The sequence below is a fragment of the Monodon monoceros genome, unplaced genomic scaffold (genome assembly GCF_005190385.1).
Source record: "Monodon monoceros isolate NGI ecotype Baffin Bay Population unplaced genomic scaffold, NGI_Narwhal_1 Super_Scaffold_19, whole genome shotgun sequence".
Lineage (NCBI taxonomy): Eukaryota > Metazoa > Chordata > Mammalia > Artiodactyla > Monodontidae > Monodon > Monodon monoceros.
The window spans coordinates 29367623-29391376 of record NW_021703775.1 but is presented as its reverse complement, the minus strand read 5'-3'; the positions used below and the strand labels follow the sequence as shown (position 1 = coordinate 29391376).

At 39.8% G+C, this 23754-nt stretch overlaps 1 protein-coding gene, 1 non-coding gene and 1 pseudogene across 12 annotated transcripts in view; 1 reads left to right on the top strand and 2 right to left on the bottom strand.

The window, feature by feature from the left end:
* Positions 1-6903, bottom strand: part of TIA1 (TIA1 cytotoxic granule associated RNA binding protein) — a 29943-nt gene extending 23040 nt beyond the window's left edge. For 9 of the 11 annotated variants that reach the window (XR_003794881.1, XR_003794882.1, XR_003794885.1 and 6 more), the window contains exon 1: positions 6515-6903. Coding sequence is in view for 5 of the 11 variants with exons in the window: in XM_029231803.1 (XP_029087636.1) it covers positions 6515-6540 (26 nt within the window). In the remaining 6 variants the exon portion in view is untranslated. The remainder of the gene's footprint in view (positions 1-6514) is intronic. The other 2 variants (XM_029231802.1, XM_029231807.1) reach the window with 1 other exon arrangement.
* A 172-nt stretch (positions 6904-7075) lies between these two features.
* TRNAG-CCC lies at positions 7076-7146 on the bottom strand. The gene has a single exon. It is a non-coding gene; the product is annotated as a tRNA-Gly (tRNA).
* Positions 7147-9124: 1978 nt separating this feature from the next.
* LOC114900448 lies at positions 9125-10245 on the top strand (annotated as a pseudogene).
* Positions 10246-23754: the final 13509 nt, after the last annotated feature.

Below are 23754 nucleotides of genomic sequence, written 5' to 3'. Positions count from 1 at the left end.
CGACTTATTTGATTATTATATGGCGACTTATTTGATCATCTGCAAAAGATTATTGTCCTAAAAAAGACTGTGTTTGATTAAGAGGGACTTAAAAGACACTGACAACCTAATACAATGAATAATCCTTGACTGAATTCTAGATTAAGGTGGGGGGGGGGCAAGAGCTTTTTCTTACAGAATTCTAATTAATAAATGTAGAAGAAATGAGAGAAATCACCATTAAAACACCTTAGTAATAATCGCTACTGACAAGAATTCTTTGATACACCTCCCTCTGAAGTGAAGCTTAATTTCCCTCTACTTGAGGGTCGGCTACTTTTAGTGACTCAATTCTAACTGACAGAGTATGTCGAGAAAAACAGTAGTCATTGTACAGTGGAGAAACAGTACCCTTCAAAAGTGCCACAGTAATGAAAGATATCTCCTTACATATTACAGGATAGAGACATGACAACTGAACACAATGTGGTATCTTGGATTAGATCCTGGAATAGAAAAAGGACATTAGTGGCATGGGGAAATGGTAATAAAATTTGTAGTTAACAGTACTGTACCACTGTTAATTTCTTAGTTGTGATAATTATATCATGGTTATATAAGTAAGATGTTAACATTAAGGGAAGCTGGGTGAAGGTCAAACGAGAACTCTGTACTATCTCTGCAACTCTTCTGTATCTATTCTTACCCGACTCTTTTGCCTATCAGAAATCCTAAGGGTTGCATATGTCTAAATGAAAAAAATGGCTCTTCTGAAAATTTAATTCTAACATCTGCTTTGCTAAAGGTAGATAATCCAGTGACAAGCTGAACAGTATTTAGGGAACCCGGAGTCTATCATTTACTCTTTGCAAAACTTTAAGATTTTCTCAGAAATATTTTCTAAGTGATTTACGTAGTTTGAAGATAGCTAATAATAATAAAACATACTTTAAAAAGCACTAAGGTCTGTATTGCCTTTATATTTGTTTATTTAATGTGGCCTGCTGTATACTATATGTTCCAGGAGGCTTTATCAATTAACTCTACACACAGCTGTTTAGAGAAAGTCTCTTCAGAGGAAGTTACACAACAACTTGCTCTCAACCTTCGACATCAATACAATAAACTACAAGTAACATATATACATGTAGTTCATTCCCATTTTTATATAAAAATGTTTCTTTAGTTGTCCCATACTTTGTCACATACTATTCTGTTTCTGAAGTGAAAGGATTTCCTCTTAACAGCATGGATTTAAGTTACCTGTGTAACTGATTTTTTTCTTTTAGGCTGCCAAATATCTTCCTGTTTTTAGAGAAATCCTCACCCTGTGGCAAAGCCTGACTCCTCTTCAGAAGATGAAAAGGCTAAATATGGTTATATAGTCTCCCTTGCATGTGATCTGGGCTAGCTCAATTACAGATACCAGTCCTGAACACAGAAGACAAAGATAGGGGTGAAAGCAGCAGAGACTGAAGAGAATCCACTTTGGTGGCAAACAGCCGCAGAGTCCCATGCCCAGTGAAAGTGGAAGCTGTAGTATCAGGTCCTCAGTCGGTGTGGCGGTAGTATCCTTTCTGGGATGATCTGTGGCTTGATTAGGACTGTAGGCCTGACAGTTGTCTCTCTTTCCTGAACATTTTCTAAGCCAGGTTCCATAACCTTCCTGCAAATTCTGGGAGCGTCCAATATCTTTTTAAACAAATTCCTTTTATGCCTGAATTTTTTTGCAGCTTGCGTTTAAGAAAATTCCGAGTGATACAAAAATTGATACTGGAGCAGTTGTAAGCCAAATTCCCTGTCACAATGTCAACTGGACTACTAAACAAAAATGTAAATTTCTTACATTTATGTAGTTTTAATTTTTCAAGATGCTTTTTATTCAAGAACGTTAAAATATCCCTTTCTATGTGTTCCATGAACTTTTTGTTAACAGCATAGACTGAAGTATCCCATGTTGATATTTATTATATCACCTCTGAGATCATGTACCAACCTTGTGCAGAACTGGAAAGTAAACATCCTCCTTGGGCAACTGGATAAAATATGAGTATAAACTGTGTATTAGTTAACAATGCTGACTCAATGTAGCCTCCTTAATATGAAAACTATATTGCCGTTACATAAGAGAATGCCCCTATTCTTAGAGGTATTTAGCCCCTAAGTGTCATGATGTCTTCTCAAATGGTTCAGCAAATTTGGCTAACTATTAGCAATTGGTAAAGCCACATGAAAGTTATCAAAGTCTACAACGGGGGCTTCCCTGGTGGCGCAGTGGTTGAGAGTCCGCCTGCCGATGCAGGGGATGCGGGTTCGTGCCCCGGTCCGGGAAGATCCCACATGCCGCGGAGCGGCTGGGCCTGTGAGCCACGGCCGCTGAGCCTGTGCTCCGCAACGGGAGAGGCCACAACAGTGAGAGGCCGCGTACCGCAAAAAAAAAAAAAAAAAAAAAAAAAAAGTCTACAACGTACTATTTTTGCTACTTTTCCATAGGTTTAAAATTTTTCAAAATAAAAAGCTTCCTGAGGGGCTTCCTTGGTGGTCCAGTGGGTAAGACTCCATGCTCCCAGTGCAGGCACCCCAGGTTCAATCCCTGGTCGAGGAACTAGATCCCACGTGCATCCGCAACTAAGAAATCTACATGCTACAACAAAGATCCTGTGTACAGTAAAAATAAATAAATCTAAAAAAAAAAAAAAAGCCTCCTGAGAAAATTCAATGGAACAAGTCATCAATGCTAGTGAAAACTTGGCAGTTCTGGGATAGGATTTCATGTCAATTTAATATATATTTTTAAAGCTGATATTAAGTTCAAACAGTTATAACACTGGAATCCAAAACATTTTAAATATTCATTTTGATTAGTACAGGTCTAGAAAATTTAAGCTACAAAGAAAAATTTACAAGGCAGAATGCTGTATTGGGTTTGTTATGAGCCACAATCGTATAAAAATGCAGACTTTGATATGAGGCCTCTGAAAATCTGAGTGAAAAACATGAATACGTTTTAATCTAATGATAAATTTCATAAGAATAGAGATTTTTTTTTCATTCATACTATATATCTACTATCTAGAACCCTGCCTGGAATATTTAAGAGCTCTATAAATATTTGTCAAAGAGATAACTGTACTCTCTCAGAATTACTTTTGAACATTTGCAATTTGCTAGGGAATTAACCCATTTTGCCTGAGTCACTCTAGTTCAGGGGGGAAAGGTATATGTCTCCTACTAATTACAAAATTATGACAAGAGTATATTATACGTCACAGGGAATACAGTCAATAATTTATAAAATAACTATAAATGGAGTATAACCTTTAAGAATTGTGAATCACTATACTGTACACCTGTAACTTATAAAATATTGTACATCAACTATATTCAATTTAAAAAAAGAAATTATCTATGACAGTAAATGCTTGTTGTACATAATACAAATACTATATACCAGCATCATAACCTTACTATTATTTAACAACTGTCTACTCTTCACAAAGGACACTCTGTTGCGTGATAGCTGAAACCCTCTTATTTTATCAGCTAGCACCTCCTTCACTTGGAGAACAGACCATATGCAGCCAGCTATCTCTTGGTACTCCCAGGGGATTGTTTCCTGGACCTGCCCCCTCCCATGGTTACCAAAACCCATGGATGCTCAGGTTTCTTACAACTGGCCCACCATATCTGAGGGTTCCACTTCAGTGGATACAGAGGGCCAACTGTACATAAACCAGTCTGAACAAAAGTATCTAACACTATGCCCAGAAGACTTATTAATAAGATATCCATGCTCTCAGGACAGTTCTCGTTTTAAATTATATTTTACAACAAACTAACATTCTAGATGGCTGATAATTACGCGCTTGCAAATTAAAGTTATTGCTGACTTCACTCTCACATTCAACATCCAAACCACTGGCAATTCCCACAGCTCTGTTTTCAAAACATTTCCAGAATCAAACCACTTCTCACAATACGGTTGACCCTTGAACAACATGTGTTTGAACTGTGTGGATCCACATATACACATGGAATTTTTTCACTAAATATGTACTACATGATCCACAGTTGGTTGAATCCACAGAAGCTGAGGTCTGACTGTAAAAGTCATACATGGATTTTTGACTGCTTGAGGGCTGGAGCTCCTAACCCTTGCATTGCCCAAGGGTCAACTGTACATTTCCAGAGTACTGCTGACAAGAAATTGAACAGTCTCTAACAAGGCACTGCTGAACACTCATTTGTGGCAAAGGAAGGCACTTCCTCTGAGCCATTCAGGTACACAGGCAATACTGAAATTCAGACTGTATCTTACCCTCAAGAATGAGTAAAATCTTGATTCACTGCTTGAAACTGTACCAGTTTTTAAAACAAATTTATTGATCACTTACCATGGACCAGACATTGCTAAGAACATATTAAAAGCCTCTGACTCCCAAGGTTATTCAAACAAACATTTTATATTAAAAATAAAAAACATTGCTGGGAAAAATCAGGGATGAGCACCCACTCATATTTAATCAAGATTGGTCTGACTGGAAGAATGGGAGTTTTGGTTGAGAAAGGCAGAAGCGAGGGAGGGGATAATAGGAAATGTTAAAGCATGGACTACTTTGGGGAAAAGATTCTTGGATGGGGTGTTCTAGTAAAGCATACAAGGCAAAATTAGTCATAAATGTAAGTGTCAAGAGTTGAGGACAGTAGAGTTGCAGGATGATGAAGAACAAAAGGGTATATGACTTGGGATGAGTTACTTTAATTCTAAGCTTAGCTTTTCCTCAGCTGTAAAATGGACCCATTTACTGCAGAATTCTGACGAGGATTACACAAGCTCATAAAGCACTTAACAGAGAACACATGGCAAACGATAAGTATTCAATAAATAAATAAAAAATTAAATAAAAAATAAAACTTCATTAATTCTCCTGCAATGGTTGGTCCCCTGTCCCCAAGCTAGTACTGCTTGCTTTTGTAGACTGGCCTAGGAAAGCTTAAGTTGTCTTCATTACTTGATATTCCCAAATCAACGTACTAAATAGGTTAAATTCTCAGATTATTTTTGGCAGTTTCTGAAATTAAAAACTTCAAAATAAGAATCTTAAAGACATTATAAAAGATGAGCCGTTCTTAATCCAATATGCTGCTGGCTATCATACTTCTAGCGAAGAGGCAGGAGGGAAAAAAGGTTTCCATAAACTCTATGGGGCTAATGATGTTTTAGGGAGTATTCATCTACAGATATAATCTTTCAAAAGACAAAAGTCATGGGCTAATTGCTGCATCCTATTAAAAAGACACATAATGTAACTAACAGATTATGAGACAAACTATCAAAAAAGTTTACCTATTCATTAAGAAAACAAGTGTAACTATATTTCTCATATAGATTACAAAACGTAAACTATTTTGTTGGCGAAAAAAATAATTGATTACGTTGTACTTCATAACAACTGTGATATCCAGAGAGTTGCAAAAAGAAACCTGAGCGTATTTTTATTGCCTTGAGTTCTCAAACTGCCAGTATTCTAAGAATAAAAACAAAAAAGCTACGTCAAAAACTCATCGGGCTTTTTCTTCTTTTCGAGAAAAGCAACAAAGGCAGGATCACCTCAGCGGATAATATTTCGAAAAAAACAAAGGAGAGGGGGCGGGGAGAGCAACACGACAAAGAAAAGATCCCAAACTAAGATCACTTAACACTAAGTCTAAAAATTCTCAGAGGTGACTAAATATGTTAAGGTACTTATCAATTGTTGCTTCATTTAAAACTCCCCGCTGCTTCAACGACATGTCAATCAGAAAAGTAGCAAGCGACGATAAAAATGCATTATATTCACTTCCCCTCAGTTGATATATACCTCCGGGGGAGAGTTCCATTTTTAAAAAGCAGTTTCAAGATCCTTAAGGGGTCCGATTAGGGGCTTTTTGATCAGGGGAGGGGGTGCCACGGAAGGAAAGCCACAGAGAAGTTCAAGAAAAAACATTTGGCTTTTTTCCAGTTGGCAACTGCGAGAATAAAGTTTAAGTCCCTGAAAATCAGTATAAGCATTTTCAAGACAAAAATTCTTATCAACGAAAGACAATGAAAGGAAGAGTTTCTAGAGAAAATCAAAGTAAAATGAAAGGGAGACGGCTGTAAAAATCAAAAGAGGTTAATCGAGACGCGGGGGAGGGGGATGGGGGGAGAGAAGAAAAGCGTAGAACAAAAAGGCTAGCCGAGTTCTAAAAACAGGTTTGAATGAAAATCTTTTCTCCACGCCTAAGACCACAGAGCGCCCGGGACGAAGCCAAACGCGGCGCTGTGGGGTAGTTACGCGGCCGGGACTAATTTAGAGGGCTGAGCCCCGTCTCCGTCCATCTCGTCCCCTCACAGCCCGGGTCTCGGTCCCTAGGCATCCCGGTGAGCGCTAGGGAGAGGAACCATGATATCGCGGCGTCCGCGGGGAACAATAGGCTGGGGAGCGGCGCAGAGCCGAAGCTTCGCTCCGGGACCAACACCATCCCGCCCCCCTCATCGCTGCCCCAGACTCACAGAGTCTTAGGCATTTCGTCCTCCATGGCTGCTGCTGTCGCGGCGGCGCCTCCGGGTCCAGCTCTCTACCCTTTACTACCTCACAAATCTTTTGAGCTGCTATGTCTGTGAAATAGCTGGGTTTCTCGGCCGACCGGAGGTTACTCCGCCCCCTGCTTCGGCGGCAATTACACTAAGCCACCCGGCCCAGCGCGAACAATGAAGCCCCAACACAAGATGGCGGCGAGCCGGGAGCCTTGAAGCGGCCAGCGAAGTGACCCGGGCCGCGCAGGCGCAGAAGAATCTTGCACTTTCAACCTCCTGGCCGCCAGGCTGCACCTCAGTCCTTATATTCACTCGTTGCGCAGCCGCTCTTCCAGCGACGCTCGGGGATGTCTCAGACTGCGCAGGCGTAAAGGTTAACTAGTTCATGACTTCAGGAAACTTTTTTGAATTCCACTCCAGATTCGAATGTGTCAACAGTAATTTATAGTGAAATATAAATCTTCATGGAAATGAAAAATTGTGTTTCTAGAAGAAGAAAGATTATAAAAATTATTTAAGGCAGGGACAAAAGTTAGATGCGCCGCCCGGGAATCGAACCCGGGTCGCAAGAATGGGAATCTTGCATGATACCACTACACCAGCGGCGCTCACGGTGTTTGGTCTTGCTGAAATGCTTTAGGTTGACGTACAAGCATACGTGTATTCCCGGAAGATTTGTTTATTTATTTAAAAATAAAAGTTTATTGAGAGTCCATATAATCTGTTACTTTTAATATAAGAAATGATTTCTTTTCTCTCATTCCGATACAGTTGAATGGATGTTCCTGCTTTTTCTGTACGGAAAAAATCTCATTAAAAAAATTTTATTTTTAGCTTAAAAGAGTTTCAAGGGACTTCCCTGGAGGTGCAGTGGCGGGACTCGGCGCTTCCACTGCAGGGGGCTTGGGTTTCATCCCTGATCAGGGAAATAAAACCCGCAAGCCACACAGCGCGGCCAAAAAACAAAAAGTTTCATTAAGAATTTGTCTTCTTCATATATACATACCAAATGTAAAACCGATAGCTAGTGGGAAGCAGCTGAATAGCACAGGGAGATCAGCTCGGTGCTTTTTTGTGACCACCTAGAGGGGTGGGATAGGGAGGGCGGGAGGGAGGGAGAAGCAAGAGGGAAGAGATATGGGGATATATGTATATGTATAGCTGATTCACTTTATTATAAAGCAGAAAGTACACACCATTGTAAAGCAATTATACTCCAATAAAGATGTTAAAAAAAAAAAAAGAATGTCTTCTTGGTATTAACCACATTTTTGAGAGCCTGGAATGTATTTCTAGATCTTAGCGGAATTTTTCTTTATATTTGAATTTCCTTGGTATATTCAATGTATACTGAAAAATATTTAAGAAATAGTTATTTAATGCAAATAGGTCCCAAGAATTCTAAAACCAACTGACTCAGAATATATACAAATTTCAGCCCTCTTCCAGGGAAGCAGAAAAATTAGGGCTCTGAGATGTACTTCAGTATACTCATTATGTGTTTTGTATTGCATTTTATAAGTTATGTAAAAGTTTTTAAACATTGGGAAATGTACATGCCCCAAAATGTGGTGTTTTCTTTGGACTAGTTCCTTTAGACTTCGATACTTTTGGATAACCATTTTTAGAATTGTCTTTAGAATCTGGTGCACATTCTTGGGATTTTATTCAAAGATATCAAATATTAGTCTTTTGGGGATGAATAAGACAAATGTTAATAGTGGATAGTATTTTTAAACAACGTTTTGAGATGTAATTCACATAACATACATTTCTTCCATTTAAAATGTACAGTTTGGGAGTTCCCTGGTTGCCTAATGGTTAGGATTCCGGGCTTTCATTACCACAGCCTGGGGTCAACCCCTGGTCGCGGAATTGAAATCCCCCAAGCTGGCAGCCAAAAAGAAAAAAAAAAAAAAGGAAAAAAATGTATAAAGGAAAAAAAATGTATAAAGATAGAATGCACAGTTCAGTGTTTTTGTTTTGTTTTTTCAGCACACTGTTGTGGCCTCTCCCGTTCCGGAGCACAGGCTCCGGACGCGCAGGCTCAGCGGGCATGGCTCACGGGCCCAGCCGCTCCGCGGCATGTGGGATCTTCCCGAACCGGGGCACGAACCTGTGATCCCTACATCGGCAGGTGGACTCTCTACCACTGCGCCACCAGGGAAGCCCCGATGTTTGTTTTTTTTTCGTGTAATCATAGAGATGTGCAACCATCTCTATAATCAATGTTAGAACATTCACCGCCGAAAAAATGAAACCCTTACCAATTAGAAGACACTTCCTATTCCCCATTCCACCCCCCGCCACAACCCACTAATCTTCTGTCTCTATAGATTTGTCTATTCTGGACATTATATTGTCCACGAAAAATTTGATTAATAGTCAATCTAAGAAAGCAATAGAGAATTTTATTTGAGCCAGCCTGAGGCTTATAGCCCGGGAGACAATCTTTCAGAAAGCTCTGAGGACTTTTCTGCCCATTAGAAGTTAATGCACAGGGCATCCCGAGGCTGCTGCCAGTCAGGTGAGCTCCGGTCTGTCTGCGCTGCGGCAGGGAGGCCGCCGGATCAGCGAACCAAACCAATGCTGGGTGTGGAGGTGGTGCCTCAGTGCTCTCTGGGAAACGAGCAATGGGAATGTGCACTGGTCTCCTCTAAGCCATCACCTCATCTTTAACCTGGCTCAGGATGGGATCAAACTATCAGAGACTTAAGGTGATCGAAATATATGACTTGACTAAAGTAAAGTTAAAATATTGTGGTGTGCATTTCAATTCTCAAGCCATAGCTCCCACCATTGAGCAGATTGACCAGTCTTTCGATGCAACCCATCCTGGAGTGTACAACTCCACTGAGCAGCTCTTCCACCTCAGCTTCAGAGGACTGTCTTTCTCTTTTCAGCTAGATTCATGGACCGAGGCTCCCAAGTGCGAACCCAGTTTTGCCCATGGTCTGGCTTCTCTCCAGACAACCCACGAAGCAATTGTGAAACGAATGCACATCTACAGTGGAAACAGCCTACAGGATACCAAGGTTCCCATGATGCCCCGAGCTGTTTCCTGGGCAATGTGTGTGCTGAGAGTATAGATGTTCTTTGAGATGGAACTGGACCCTCAGGTTTATGACTTCGCCTACTTGCCGCAGGTTGCAGACCCAGCGTATTAACAGATGCCAAGATGTGGGTATTTGAATTCTTAGTGTATTTTGGCAGTTCCTGCCAAGATGTTCTTAGCATGCTTACCTCTCCACACAAGGTCTTCTACAAGTCAGAAGACAAAATGAAGATTTATTCTCCTTCTCCTGATAAGCAAGTTCCATCCAAGTGCAATGACTACTTTTTTAACTACTTCACTCTTGGAGTGGACATCCTCTTTGACGCGAATACACTCAAAGTGAAGAACTTTGTCCTATACGCCAATTACCCTGGACATTATAATTTTAACATTTATCACCACTGTGAGTTCAAGAATCCACTAACTGTAAAGAGAGAAAACACAGATGGTCAGACAGAAACGTGCATGACCTACAGCAAGGGGGACAACATCCAAGAGCTCCCCAGACAACACCAACCCATTTGGCTCCACATTCTGCTTTGGTCTTCAGCGGATGATCTTTGAGGTCATGCAGAACAACCACATTGCCTCGGTGATCATTTATGGCCCTCCCAGGCCTGATGCAGACCTGAGGGCCACGGAGCTCCACTAGGATCATCACCACCCATGCCCCTCTGCCCCATGGAACTGTGCATCGCATCCTATTTGGCAGGCCACCCTGTGGGTTTTCTTGGACACCTTGTCAGTGTGGAAGGGCTGTTGTGATATTTTGAGCTGGAGCTCAGGCTGGGTGCTCTGCCATGGGGTGAGAGGCCCAGATATTCCTCTGTCCATTCTCAGCCTGCTGGTGCCAACAGGGGGCACAGACTACAAAGAGAAGCACAAACTCTGAGCCTTGATACCTGGACCCAGGAGCTCTCGGCTAACATGTAAGGGGAGAGTGTTCTGTCTCCTCTGACCCACACACATTGGGAAAACCTGAGGCTCTTTCTGTGGCTGAGGACCCAGGCACCCAGGACAAGGACAAGGTCCTGCCTTTGGCCCAACATTGCCACATGACCCTTAAGGCAAGCAGGTAGCATGTCCATAGTACTTGGTTGCAACTTTTGTACTACATCCACTTTAGTTACTGGATGAGCTGGCTGTGGCCAAGGTGGCCCACCTGCCCTTCCCTGTTTCTTTCATGCGTGCGCTCCCTGCCAGGCCCAGTAGGCACACCCAACTGGTTGAAACACAACTTTCTCCCATCAAGGTACATGCCCAGGCCTGGTTCCCACCTTTCTTGGAGCCAGGCTTCAAGGCTGCCTGTTCCCCTACTCTGCCTCAACCTGGCTGACAGGGCTGCATGTTTCCATCCTGTTTGCCTCTTTTATTTAATGCCAGAGTTGTAGCCAGAGACAACTTCCTCCTTTTTTGTGTTTCAGCATTCTGCTCTGCACTGTGGGCTTGACTCCCCTTCCCTGACTCTGGGCAGTGTCCCCTGGCCAGGCCCATTCATAGCTCAAGTCCTCTGGGGCTCAAGGAGGGCTGGGCTGCTCAGTCTCTTTGTGGAATTTGCTAAGGAAAGTAGTATATGTGCTTTAAAAATATTAATCCTTTTGAAAAGAATTGAGAAAAGAAATGTATAATTTTATTCCATTTTAAATTATTTTCATTTAGCAACTTGTGATACATAGATGACAATTTTGTGAGTTTTTCAAATGTGTGTACAGATTTTTGTAAGTATAGCTCTTTTGTAAGTAACTCATGTACAGCCTTATCCTGTATAGTTTAACATCCTGTATAGTTTAGCCCAGGGGACCTGCCTTGGGCTCCTGTGTAGTGCCTGGGCCCACAGCCAGGCTTGTGTGGCATTCCCATGACTTTGTGACTGATTGGTGTCTTCCCATGTGGACTGTGGCCTGGCCAGAGACCCCCCCCCCCACCACACAACCCACTGTGGGGCAGCCAGGACTGTTCCCATCCTCTTAGAATGGGGGAACCTTCCTCATGCCCTGCCTGTACCCCTCCTCCAATAAAGACCTATGCCCTTAGCAACAGCTCACCATGTGCTGTTGCTGGGATGTTTGTACTTAAAAAATAAATAAATAAAAAAGAATACACAGTTATATACATTTTGAAGACAAAGAGTTATATATCAAATGATGTATTGACAGTTTACATAGTCCAGATCTGCATGTACAAGGCAAGTAGTGAGTCATCTTGATTAAGGATTAAGAAAGGAATATGGGGATTCCCTGGCGGTCCAGTGGTTAGGACTCGGCACTTTCACTGCCCAGGCTGTGTTCAATCCCTGGTCGGGGAACTAAGATCCTGCAAGCTGTGTGCTGCAGCCAAAAAATAATAGCAATAAATAAAATAAAATACACTTGAGCTGGAAATGAAAACCGTCTTTAGTTGAGAAGGAAAAGAAATAAAACAGCCCCATGTTCAATGCTGCCTCATCCCTCATGTTATGTCTCATCCCTCATGTTATAGCCTAAGGAATTACCTTTCTGGTGCCAGGAAGAATTGCTCTTTACCATCAAGCAGGCATTCCTGTGTCTTTTAAGGAGATCTGGTTTATGTATAATTGTAGAAGCATAGTGCACACTAAAAAGGAGTATTGGCCCAAATGAGCAGAGAGAAAGTTTTATGTTTAAATTTTTTTTGTCCTCCCTTAAAAATAGTTTTATTTCATCAGTTCCCTCTTTTGATCATTAATGTTTTGATAGAAAGCATTAGGTGATCAAATATTTGGTCCCTTGATGCCACCTGTGGTTGCTTACCTGCCCTGGGTCTGTCATGTCCCTCCATTGCCAGTTCTAAAAGCCTGGTTCTTTCTTTCCTTTTAGGGGGACTGTAGTGGTATAATGTCTGTCAAGCACTGACAGTGAATTCCAAGTTGCCCAGTAGGACTTATGTCAATTTTACATTGCATGTGCATTGTGCATGTTCATTATTTTATAGAGAACTATAGATGTAATCAATAGTTTCAATCAGTTTAGATATTATTATTTTAGTAGAAGTTGGTGACACATAGCACGAAATGCAAGAAACCATCACTTTATAAGTTATACAAACTGTCATCAAAATTACCAACAGGAGTAAGAATGCCATTAGTAAAGATTTAAAGCAGGACCCTCCCCCCGAACCAAACCTTTTTCCTAGTATTTCTCTTAAACTGGGAAGAAGATCATTTAGAGTGGAAATTTGCGTTTTCATATGTGTCACAATATGGGTTATATTAGAAGACTCTTGGGAAGCAGTTAAAATATCTAGGGCCATGTGATTTTTTATTTTATTTTTTTTTGGCGGTACGCGGGCCCCTCACTGTTGTGGCCTCTCCCGCCACAGAGCACAGGCTCCGGATGCACAGGCCCAGCAGCCATGGCCCACGGGCCCAGCCGCTCCACGGCATGTGGGATCTTCCCGGACCAGGGGCACGAACCCGTGTCCCCTGCATCGGCAGGCGGGCTCCCAACCACTGCGCCACCAGGGAGGCCCAGGCCATGTGATTTTATAGGACCTCTTTTCTCATCATGGAAACTTCTGAATTGAGCAAGCTAATGGCTTGGTTACTATCATTTAAGGCTTGCTGGGTGAATTTTGTTAAAGTCTCTGTGAATAATGACAACTTCTATTCCAAGTGAAGGAATAAATATTGTGACCAAACGATCATACCAATGCAAGACTGATTGATCTCAGTGTGTTCACATTAAAGGCAGATTGGCAGGAACAGTTTCAAAGGCTACCTCTAGGTGACCTTGTGCATGAGTAAAACCCATTGTGCATCTTCCTAACCAACCTGGGGAGAGGCAAGGCCATAAAATTGTTCAATAAATCCATTGGATCCTGGTAGGAGCTAAGTAATATATATATATATATTTATTTATATCCATTATCTCCTTTTTAAATTAATTATTTTTATTATATTTTTGGCTGCATTGGGTCTTCGTTGCTGCGCACGGGCTTTCTCTAGTTGCGCCGAGCGGGGCCTACTCTTCTTTGCGGTATGCGGGCTTCTCATTGTGGTGGCCTCTCCCGCTGCGGAGCATAGGCTCCAGGCGCCCAGGCCTCAGTAGTTGTGGCACGCGGGCTCAGTAGTTGTGGTGCACGGGCTTAGCTGCTCCGCGGCACGTGGGATCTTCCCGGACCAGGGCTCGACTTCGTGTCCTCTGCATTGGCAGGCGGACCCCCAGCCACTGTGTCATCAGGGAAGCCCTAAGTAATATATTTAATATCTAGTGAAAAGGAGTATTTATAGTCAGGTTCTGAACAAATGTCATTCATTGGCTGAATAAGAGGGTCCCACTTAGTGACATCAGTGGTAGCTGGCACAGTCCTAGCGTATCTTTCTTCTAAAATAAAATTTCTAAGGGCCATCCAGTTAGAGCCTTGGAGAGAAGAAATCCACCAAGGTACACCCGGAAGAATCTGTCGTAGATTACTCACTGTAAAGCCAACAATTGAATTAATTTTAAACCCTGCTTAGGTTTTATGCCCATGATAGAAAAAATTGATATATGCAGAAGTCCACGAAATCAATAAAACACTATAAATAATCATGTAAGTCAGGTCCAGCATCTCAAGATAGCTGTCTACTTCTGATGTCATTGTCTTTTTGTCCTAGTGTGGGTGTAGTTTCTCTTCTATTTGAGCACTGTTTTAAAGTGAGTTGAGGTCAGCAGTCTTCTCTATAGACCAGCCCAGTGCAGGACCCTTCTAAAGTGGGAAATAAGGATCCAAAAGTCAATTTCCTTTAGTTTTACTGTGTATGAGCTAGTCAAGTGTACCTGGTAAGGGTCTTTCTATCTAGGTTGGAGATGGCCCTTTAAATAATGTCTTTCCCAGTATGCATAATCTGCCTGGTTGCAGGTCATGGGACAACTGATCTTTGCCCAAAGACAGACTACTGGGATAAGCTTCAGAAAGAAACTTAGAATGTCCTTTAAAAAGTTAATTAAACTTTATAATAATATAACATAGTAATGAGGAGCCCTTCAGGAAGTGAGTCCTAGGTAGTAAATATAAAACCCCAAAGACACGAACAACGCTAGAACTGAATATCCACAAGTAATTTTTCTCTCTAAAATTATCCTCATTTCCACCAAATATAGCCAAATTAAGACTAATTTGTAAAAAAAGAAAAAAAAAAGACTAATTTGTTTGCAAAATAAGCCTGGCTTCAATAAACTTATCTTAATTATTTACATAAGTGTAATTGATTATGTAGGCTCTTTAAAGTGGCTTTGCTGGAAGTTTTCATAAGGAATCTCAGGTTAAACTTTTAAAAGGCCTGTCAAGGGTGGGCAAGCCACATCAAGGGCTTGCTATCAGCCTGCGGTATCTATAGATTTGGGTGAATTCCTTTCTTCTCAAGGTCCCCAAAATATCTTGAGATTCCTGCACCAGCCAGCAGGTGGACTTCTTTATTTACCTGGTAAGGCTGCTGAAAGCAGGGCACCAGGTTGTTTTCCCAGGGGCTTTATAGCTCTGTAAAGCTCACCTTAGTTTTTTAAAGTTATTTGGTCATATCTGATTCTATCATATTCTGTAATACAACATTCCAGTCAAAGCCACGTTAATATAACCAATGTTTCCAATTATGTCCTGTTATAAGAAGAACAGATTCTTATTGAACTTATACAAATAACTATATTGCCTAAAAATGAGAATATTCACTAAGAGTTTCCAAATTCTGAAGTAATTAAGTTGAGAGAAAGGATAAATATTTCAATTCTGCTTAAAAATGTACAACTTACCAAGTTGCTATAAGTCATTATTAGCTTAAGAGGAAAGATTTCCTTGAAACTGGAAAACAAAGATTAAAAGCCAAAAATATTTCAGACAAAAAGCCATAAAAATGATAACCATATTCATCAGTTCACTCAGTCCTATGTAGCTAATCCTTGTTGCTTGATCATCTGTTAACAGTTTATGAAGCCATTTGGTTTTCCATTAGAACTCTTTAATTTCTTACCCAGATTTGTGGTATGATTTGAAAGATAACAGAAACCTGTACTTGTCAAAAGTTTCTTTCTATGAATATTCTTGAAGATGAAGCATTTTTTTTCAAAAGCATCGGAGTACAACAATAGATGTCCGTAAGTGGCAAAAAAGACTTCAGGGCTTCCCTGGTGGCGCAGTGGTTGAGAGTCCGCCGGCTGATGCAGGGGACATGGATTCGTGCCCCAGTCCGGGAAGATCCCACATGCCGCGGAGTGGCTGGGCCCGTGGGCCATGGCTGCTGGGCCTGCGCGTCCGGAGCCTGTACTCCGCAACGGGAGAGGCCACAACAGTGAGAGGCCCGCGCACCGCAAAAAAAACAAAAAGACTTTAAAAGGTATGGTTAAAGATCTAATTACAATGCAATTGACAAAGAAACTTGGTCTCATCAAATTAAGTTCTTTTTCTTGCTGACAAATTTTTTAACAGAGATTGTAAGATCTTATTTGACTTCTAGTAAACCTAGTATTTAATGTTGATGGTTCTACAGACACATCTGTATCAGTTAAACCAAAAAATTTAAACTAATTTTGATACCAAATATTAATTTAACATTGAATATTTTCCAGTGAACATGAAATTCATTTGGGTTAGTTTCTTTTATATTTCTGAGTATTTACATAAGAGCTTAGTTTTATTTAAGCCAATTAAATAGAGCTAATTTACATTAATTGGCATTTAATTTTGGTAAAGCCATCCGAACGTAAAGATATATCATATCTATAACGTACACACGTATAGACAGACACAACCAAAGATCTCATAGCTTCATTTTCAAGTCTAGTCATGAATCAGGTATTACAATATAAACTCACTAGTTTGTAAATAACAATTGGAGTAAGTTAAGTTTATCTGCATGAGTTTAAAAAAGCCTCTTTTCCACCTTTTTTCCTCTCGGTCTCAGGAATTGGAGATGGTTTAGATAAGAGTAAGGTAAGAGTTCCTGAGAGTCCTGGTAGAACACTTACATCTCAAGGCATAGGGAGAGAAAAGCAAGTCCCTCCTAGAAGATCTTGTTCCCTTAGGGTCTGAATTCTGAAAAGATGTTTATCAAGCTGGCATTATATAACTGCATATGCAAAGCCAGTTTGGGAATGTCAGAAAGAGACCCATCTTGGTCATTTTCAGGGCGTGACTTTCCACATTTCCCAACTAAGTAAGCTCTTGCAGGTATCAGTTCCATAAGTGTAATACATAAGCCCAGCTGGGGTTCCCATAGGTGCTTGTCTGTCAGGGAGCTGTTTGGCCTTTGAGGAACAATTGCCCATTATTAATTTGGTAGCCTAATTCAACAACTTCCTGAGAACAGTGTGGTGTATCGAATGTGTGCTGCTTCTGAGTCTGGCTCCTCAGAGAGTTAACCTTGGATTGGTTTGACTCTTTTACATGTCTCTGTTCTTCCCTCTGATAGTCTAAAACTGCTTTGGGTGCTCAGAGCACTAGACGATCAGTCTTTACATCATGTGTCTCAGGAAGAGCAGAAATGACTCAATAGTACTGGGATTTCCTGTGAGACTGCTCCATGTCACAAGGATTAATCCTCAGACACTTCCACTAAGTTCTCAGTTGCCTGAGGACACCTTGTGGCCAGAGGGAGCAAATGTCCCTTTTCTTCGGAGTGGAATAATTCAGCCTCTCATTTCACTAGCCGTTTGTTCAGACCATATATCTACTTGTTTTTCAATTAAGCCAAATTTAACAAAAACCTGGCCACCTATCTGGGTTTCCCTGAGCCTCCCACCCAGATCCCCCTAAGTCCCTAAGAAATGTACCAGTGCTCTTTAAGACTCCAAGTCTTAAGTAAAATCAGTTTGAATACAGTTTGTAGGACCATCACCTAAAACAATAAGATCTGGAGAACTTACAGGAACACCTGAAAAGTACTGAGAAGCCAGTGGAACTCAAAGGACCTGAGCTGGTACTGAACAACAACCAGTTCAGGTAGTCTCCAGGTGTCCTCTGATGGGTATCTCTGATATCCTGCTGGCTATGCTATGCAAATGACTATGAAAAATTATTAGTAGTCAATCTAAGAAGGAAATAATTTTATTCGAGCCAATAGAAGACAGTCTTTCAGAAAGCTCTGAGGACTGTTTTGCCCATTAGAAGTTAAAGCACAGTTATATACATTTTGGAGACAAAAGGTTATATATCAAATGATGTATTGACAGTCTACATAGTTCAGATCTCCTTGTATAAGGCAAGAAGTGGGTAATTGGTGACCCCTTACAAGATTAAAAAGTACATGTTATATCCTAAGAAGTTACCTTGCTGGCACCAGGAAAAAATTGTTTTTATGGTTGAGCAGGCATTCCTACATCTGCTAAAGAGAGCTGGTTAATATATCATACAGATGTACAGTGCAACAAGGGTAGTAGCCCAAACAGGCAGAGAGAATTTTATGTTTAAAATTTTTCTTGTCCTGCCTTAAAAATAATATTATTGCATCAGTATAAACAGAAACATAAAATATGCAGTCCTTTGTGACAGGCTTATTTCACTTAGCATTATGCTTTTATGGTTCATCTATGTTATAGCATGTATCAATACTTCATTCCTCGGCTTCCCTGGTGGCGCAGTGGTTAAGAATCCGCCTGCCAATGCAGGGGACACGGATTCGAGGCCTGGTCCAGGAAGATCCCACATACCGCGGAGCAACTAAGCCCGTGTGCCACAACTACTGAGCCCATGCGCCACAACTTCTGAGCCTGTGTTCTAGAGCCCACGAGCCACAACTACTGAAGCCCGCACGCCTAGAGCCCGTGCTCCGGAACAAGGGAAGCCACTGCAATGAGAAGCCTGCTCACCCAACGAAGAGTAGCCCTCTCTCGATGCAACTAAAAAAGCCCACGTGCAACATCGAAGACCCAACGCAACCAAAATTAAAAGAAAATACTTCATTCCTTTATTTTGTTCCGAATAAAATTCCTTCCAATGGATACAGCAGAAGTATTTTTTAAGCTTTGAAAAGTTTGTTAAAACTTTATTATTTTATTATATATTATATATATTTTTAAAGCTTTATTAAAAACTTTAATAAAGTATTAAAGTTACAACTGTGTTGTCCTAAATTAGAAATAACACCCAGAAAAGCATCAGGGTTATCTTGAAGCAAAAAGACAGCTTTATTGTTCACAAGGTTTGCAAACTGGGGATACACAGCCCTCAGCTGAAACTGAAATTGTGTTCTCAGTGGGGGAAAGGGGTGAGGGATTTTTAAAAGTGAAACCCTCAGAAGCTATAGCTGGGAGACTTGTAAGGGGATTGGATGGCCCTTGCAGACTGACTACAAGTCCTCCCATCATGATCAGTGATTGGCTGTCATTGGAGCTTCTTGATTGGGGCTTTTCTACGTAGGACCCTTAGTAGAATAAAAGTCTTTAAAGTTTTTGTTCGTGGTTTTTCTACGAACACACAGTATGTGACTGAACCCCAGGTCTGTCATGACTGCCTGTCCCATTTTATTTTTGGCCCCCATTAGCCACACTGGTCCATTTTTTATGTTTTTCCTTGGGAGATTCCTCTTATTTTTTTACTTTTTCTTAAAGGACCTTATTTTATTTTCAGAAAAGTAACACATGCTCACTGTCACAAGTGAAACAATGTAGATAAATAAGGAAATGATTAATAATCACCTTATCCTCCCCCCATTAGTTTGTAAGCTTCCACATCTTACTTTGCATGCATACAGATGCACGTGTCTGTAAGTACTTTGTGGTTTTGTTATTTTTAAAAATGTGGTTACACCATGGATATTACTTGCAACTTTCTTTTCTCGCTTAAACTTGCATCATAGATATTCTCCAGTTCAACTAATATGGATCTAATTAATTGTTATTTTAAAAGCAGCAAAGAGTCCACAGAATATGCCATAATTTTTTCAGTGGCAAATTGAATAAGTGATAAATGGCATTCATTGACATACATTCAGGTTTCACCTATTTTTTATTTGTTTGTTTTTGTACCTTTTAATCTCCCTCACCTATTTCACTCCTTCTCATGACCTTCTCTCCTCTGACAATTACCTGTTCATTCTCTGTAACTATGATTCTGTTTTGTTATGTGTGTTCATTTGTTTTGTTTTTTAGATTCCACATATATGTGAAATCGCACAGTGTTTATCTTTCACTGTCTGATTTATTTCAGTTAGCATAATACCCTCTGGGTCCATCCATGATGTCACAAATGTCATGATCACATTCTTTTTTCTGGCTCAGTAATATTCCTTTATATATATTATGTATAATATATTCCTTGCTACGTAATATATAGGAAGGAATATCTAATATATAATTTTATATATATCTAATATATTTCTTTCTATATATTTTTTCTATATATATTTATTTTATATATTCATTATATATAGTAAATATATATATCTATATGTATGTATATTTATATACCTCTCTATCCATTCATCTATTGATGGGCACTTAAGATGCTTCCATCAACAGAGGAATGAATGAAGAAGATATGGTACATATATACAGTGGAATATTACTCAGCCATAAAAAGAATGGAATAATGCCATTTGCAGCAACATGGATGGACCTAGAGATTGTCATACTGAGTGAAGTAAGTCAGAGAAAGACAAATATCATATGATATCACTTATATATGGAATCTAAGAAAAGGGTACAAATGAACTTATCTACGAAACAGAAATAGAGTCACAGATGCAGAAAACAAACTTACAGTTACCAGGGGGTAATGTGGCTTACCCTCTTACAACGGCTTTTGCTTGGTCCCATATCTTTTGGGTCATTGCATTTTTGTTTTCTCATTTGTCTTCAGGTATTTCTTGATTTCCTCTTTGATTTCTTCAGTGACCCATTGGTTGTTCAGAGGCATATTGTTTAGCCTCCACATGTTTGTACTGTGTTTTTTGCACTTTTTTGTTTCTTGTAGTTGATTTCTAGTCTCATAGTGTTGTGGTTGGAAAAGATGTTTGACATGATTTCAGTCTTTTAAACTTTACTGAGACTTATTTTGTGGACTATCATGTGATCTATCCTGGAGAATGTTCCTGGTGTACTTGAAAAGAATGTGTATTCTGCTGTTTTGAATGCAATTTTCTTTATATATCTATTAAGTCAAACCGGTTTACTGTGCTGTTTAAGAACAGTGTTTCTATATTGATTTTCTGTCTGGAGATCTGTCCATTGATGTGATATTGGTGTTTAATTCCCCAATATTTTTGTGTTCCAGTGAATGTCTCCCTTATGTCTTCTAGTATTTTACACCTATTCCCCCCCCACCACTACAAACAATGTTGCAGTAAGCATCCTGGTACATATACCTTTATGACTAATTATTTTATCTCTGTAGATTTCCAAACATGGGATTTATAAATTAAATATTGGGTTGGCCAAAAAGTTCATTCAGTTTTTTTCCATCCCATCTTATGGAAAAACCCAAATGAACTTTTTGGCCAACCCAATATTATCTTTTTATGTATCTTAATAAATAATTGTTTTTAAAAGGTTTTAGTCATTCACACCCCCACCAACAAAGTCAGTACCTGAGATCTATGTCTACTCCACCTTTTTTTCTGCATTAAGATGTTATTATTCTTGTTAGTTTCCCCCAATATGATTGATGAAAACTGGTATCTCCTTGTTTGCAGTTACATTCATTTAAACTACTACTGGAGTTGAGAATTTCTTCATCTTGTCTTTTTGACCAATGGCACTTGCTTTCTCTTTTGTGATTTACCTAATTATGTACTTTGTCTGTATTTATATTGAGTTGTTTACCTCTTCTTATCCATTTGTAGAGTTCTTTGTATGTTTGTGATATAAACCACCATCTTGTCTGTCATTTTAGTGGCAAATATTCATTGTTTTTTTAAACTTTTAAAATTTTATCTCTTGCCATCTGAAAATGTTTATGTTTTATGTAATCAAATATGTTTATCTTTTCTCATATTACCTCTAAATTTCCTATCTTGCCTAGGACAGAATAAATATCATTTACACTATTTAGAATAAGAAAGAAATGAGATGTTTGGAAGTAACAACATATGCAAATGAATTTCTTAAGGTAGTTCCAATGAAGAAAAAAAACCTGGAGACATAGCAGAATTATTGATTTCAGTGTTGTCATAGACAAAAAAAGCCATACACTTGTTAAATTTTAACTTTTATCAGTAATTTAGTATTTCACTGGGGAAAAGTCCAGTGTGAATACAAAGCTGGACACCTGTCAACATTTAAGTTTTAATCAATGATATACTGTTGCAATAGGGAAATGTTCAAATCAACTTCGATTTGTACATAGGTGATCTCATGTTTTAAAAGGAGAATGAGAGAATGGGGGTGGGGAGATGAGTAGGGGACCAGTAAAGTCAGGGAAATGAAAAATTACAAAAATTGAGAAGCAGCTGTTAGGCAAGTGAAATCCCTCTGCTTTCGTTAACTGCTGCTTATCAAATTTAGTCTCCAGTCCTTCCACAAAGACTAGAAGATAGGGACTCTATCTTCATTTGTTAGCTGGAACTAACACTAAATTTTTTTGGCAGCCTTGAGTTTTTCCAGATAGGCACTTTAAGGGAAGTTGGGCTCATTCCAAGGATGCGGCTTTGAGCTGTTGTAAACTATGTTAGTCTTTATATGCTAAAGCTGAGGCCCTGTTGAGAAGAGGTCTCAGAAGAACCTGGCTAGAGTTTGGTCAAGGAGAGGATCTTAGTGTCTAGGTTCTTAAGGAGACTGCTTTCTTGAACACTTCTTTGAATAAATATTTCTTATATTACTTTATTATTACACTTCATGTACATGGTAACATTTTCCACCAATGACTTAAAAAAAATCTTTTTGAGTTTTAGTGACAGTATTCTTTTGAAAAGTTAAGAGTGCAGAATGAGAAAGCCTTCAATCCACCTCCACTTTGCAAGTCATTTTTACTGTCTGTTCATCAAGGGTCCTTTCAGCAGAATCTTTCCTAATGTTTCAGAAGCAGAAATGAAAGTTTCCACTTAGGACAGGTGTGTGAAGTTCACTGACATGGTAAATTCTAATCAACCAACATATATTTATTGAAGGGCTTTTAGGCTTAATGTACTTAGGTGTTGTGGGCATAATGTAGTTTGGAAAAAGAAAAGTAAAAAACACATAATTTAGTTCTTTCTTTGTAACTTGTAAAAAAGGAGACTTAATCTTCATATTTTTATGTTCTTTCTGTTTTTTTTTAAAAGACTTTATTTCTTTTTTTTCATTGCAGTGCGTGGGCTTCTCATTGCGGTGGCTTCTCTTGTTGTGGAACTTGGGCTCTAGGTACATGGGCTTCAGTAGTTGTGGCACACAGGCTCAGTAGTTGTGGCTCGCGGGCTTAGCTGCTCTGTGGCATGTGGGATCTTCCTGGACCAGGGCTTGAATCCGTATTCCCTGCATTGGCAGGCGGATTCTTAACTGCTGCACCACCAGCAAAGTCCCTATTTTTATGTTCTTACATGGAAGTGTTTTTTTCTTGTGTGACTTGCATCTTGTTCCATTAACACCTCCATTTCCCCCTTTCTTACTGTGCTCTACTGGCTGTTCCACAAACATGCCAGGCATTTTCCTTGCCTAGAAAGCTCTTTCCCTAGATATTCACCTGGTCCACTCTCTCACTTACTGCAAACTTTTGCTTAAATGCCATCCTGCTCAATGAGGCTTCATCTGACCATCCTATTTAAAATTGCAAGCCATTCCCCTTTCCTCTTTCCCCACCCTACATCATTTACTTGTTTACTCTAATTGTCATCTGTCTCCCTCCACTAGAATGTCTCTGTCATTAGAATCAATATTTTAAAAAATCAATATTTTCTACTGATTTTTCTCAAGTTCCTGGAACACTGCATGCCACTTGGAAGGAACTCAATAAATATTTGTCCAATAAATGAATCCTTTTTTGTAGTGGATTTTCTGCTTCCTTTCTCCAAGCTTATCCTTTTTTAAACCATAATTTTATTTATTTATTTATTTGGTTGCTCCGGGTCTTAGTTGTGGCATGCATGTGGGATCTAGTTCCCTGACCAGGGATCAAACCCAGGACCCCTGCATTGGGAGCTCGGAGTCTTATCCACAGGGAAGTCCCTAACCTTTCTTTTTATCCAACTTGTTTTCCTTCCATCCATACTGTTCTTCATGTTCATGTACTAGTTTTTTCTTTTCCTTTTTTTTTTTGACTGGGT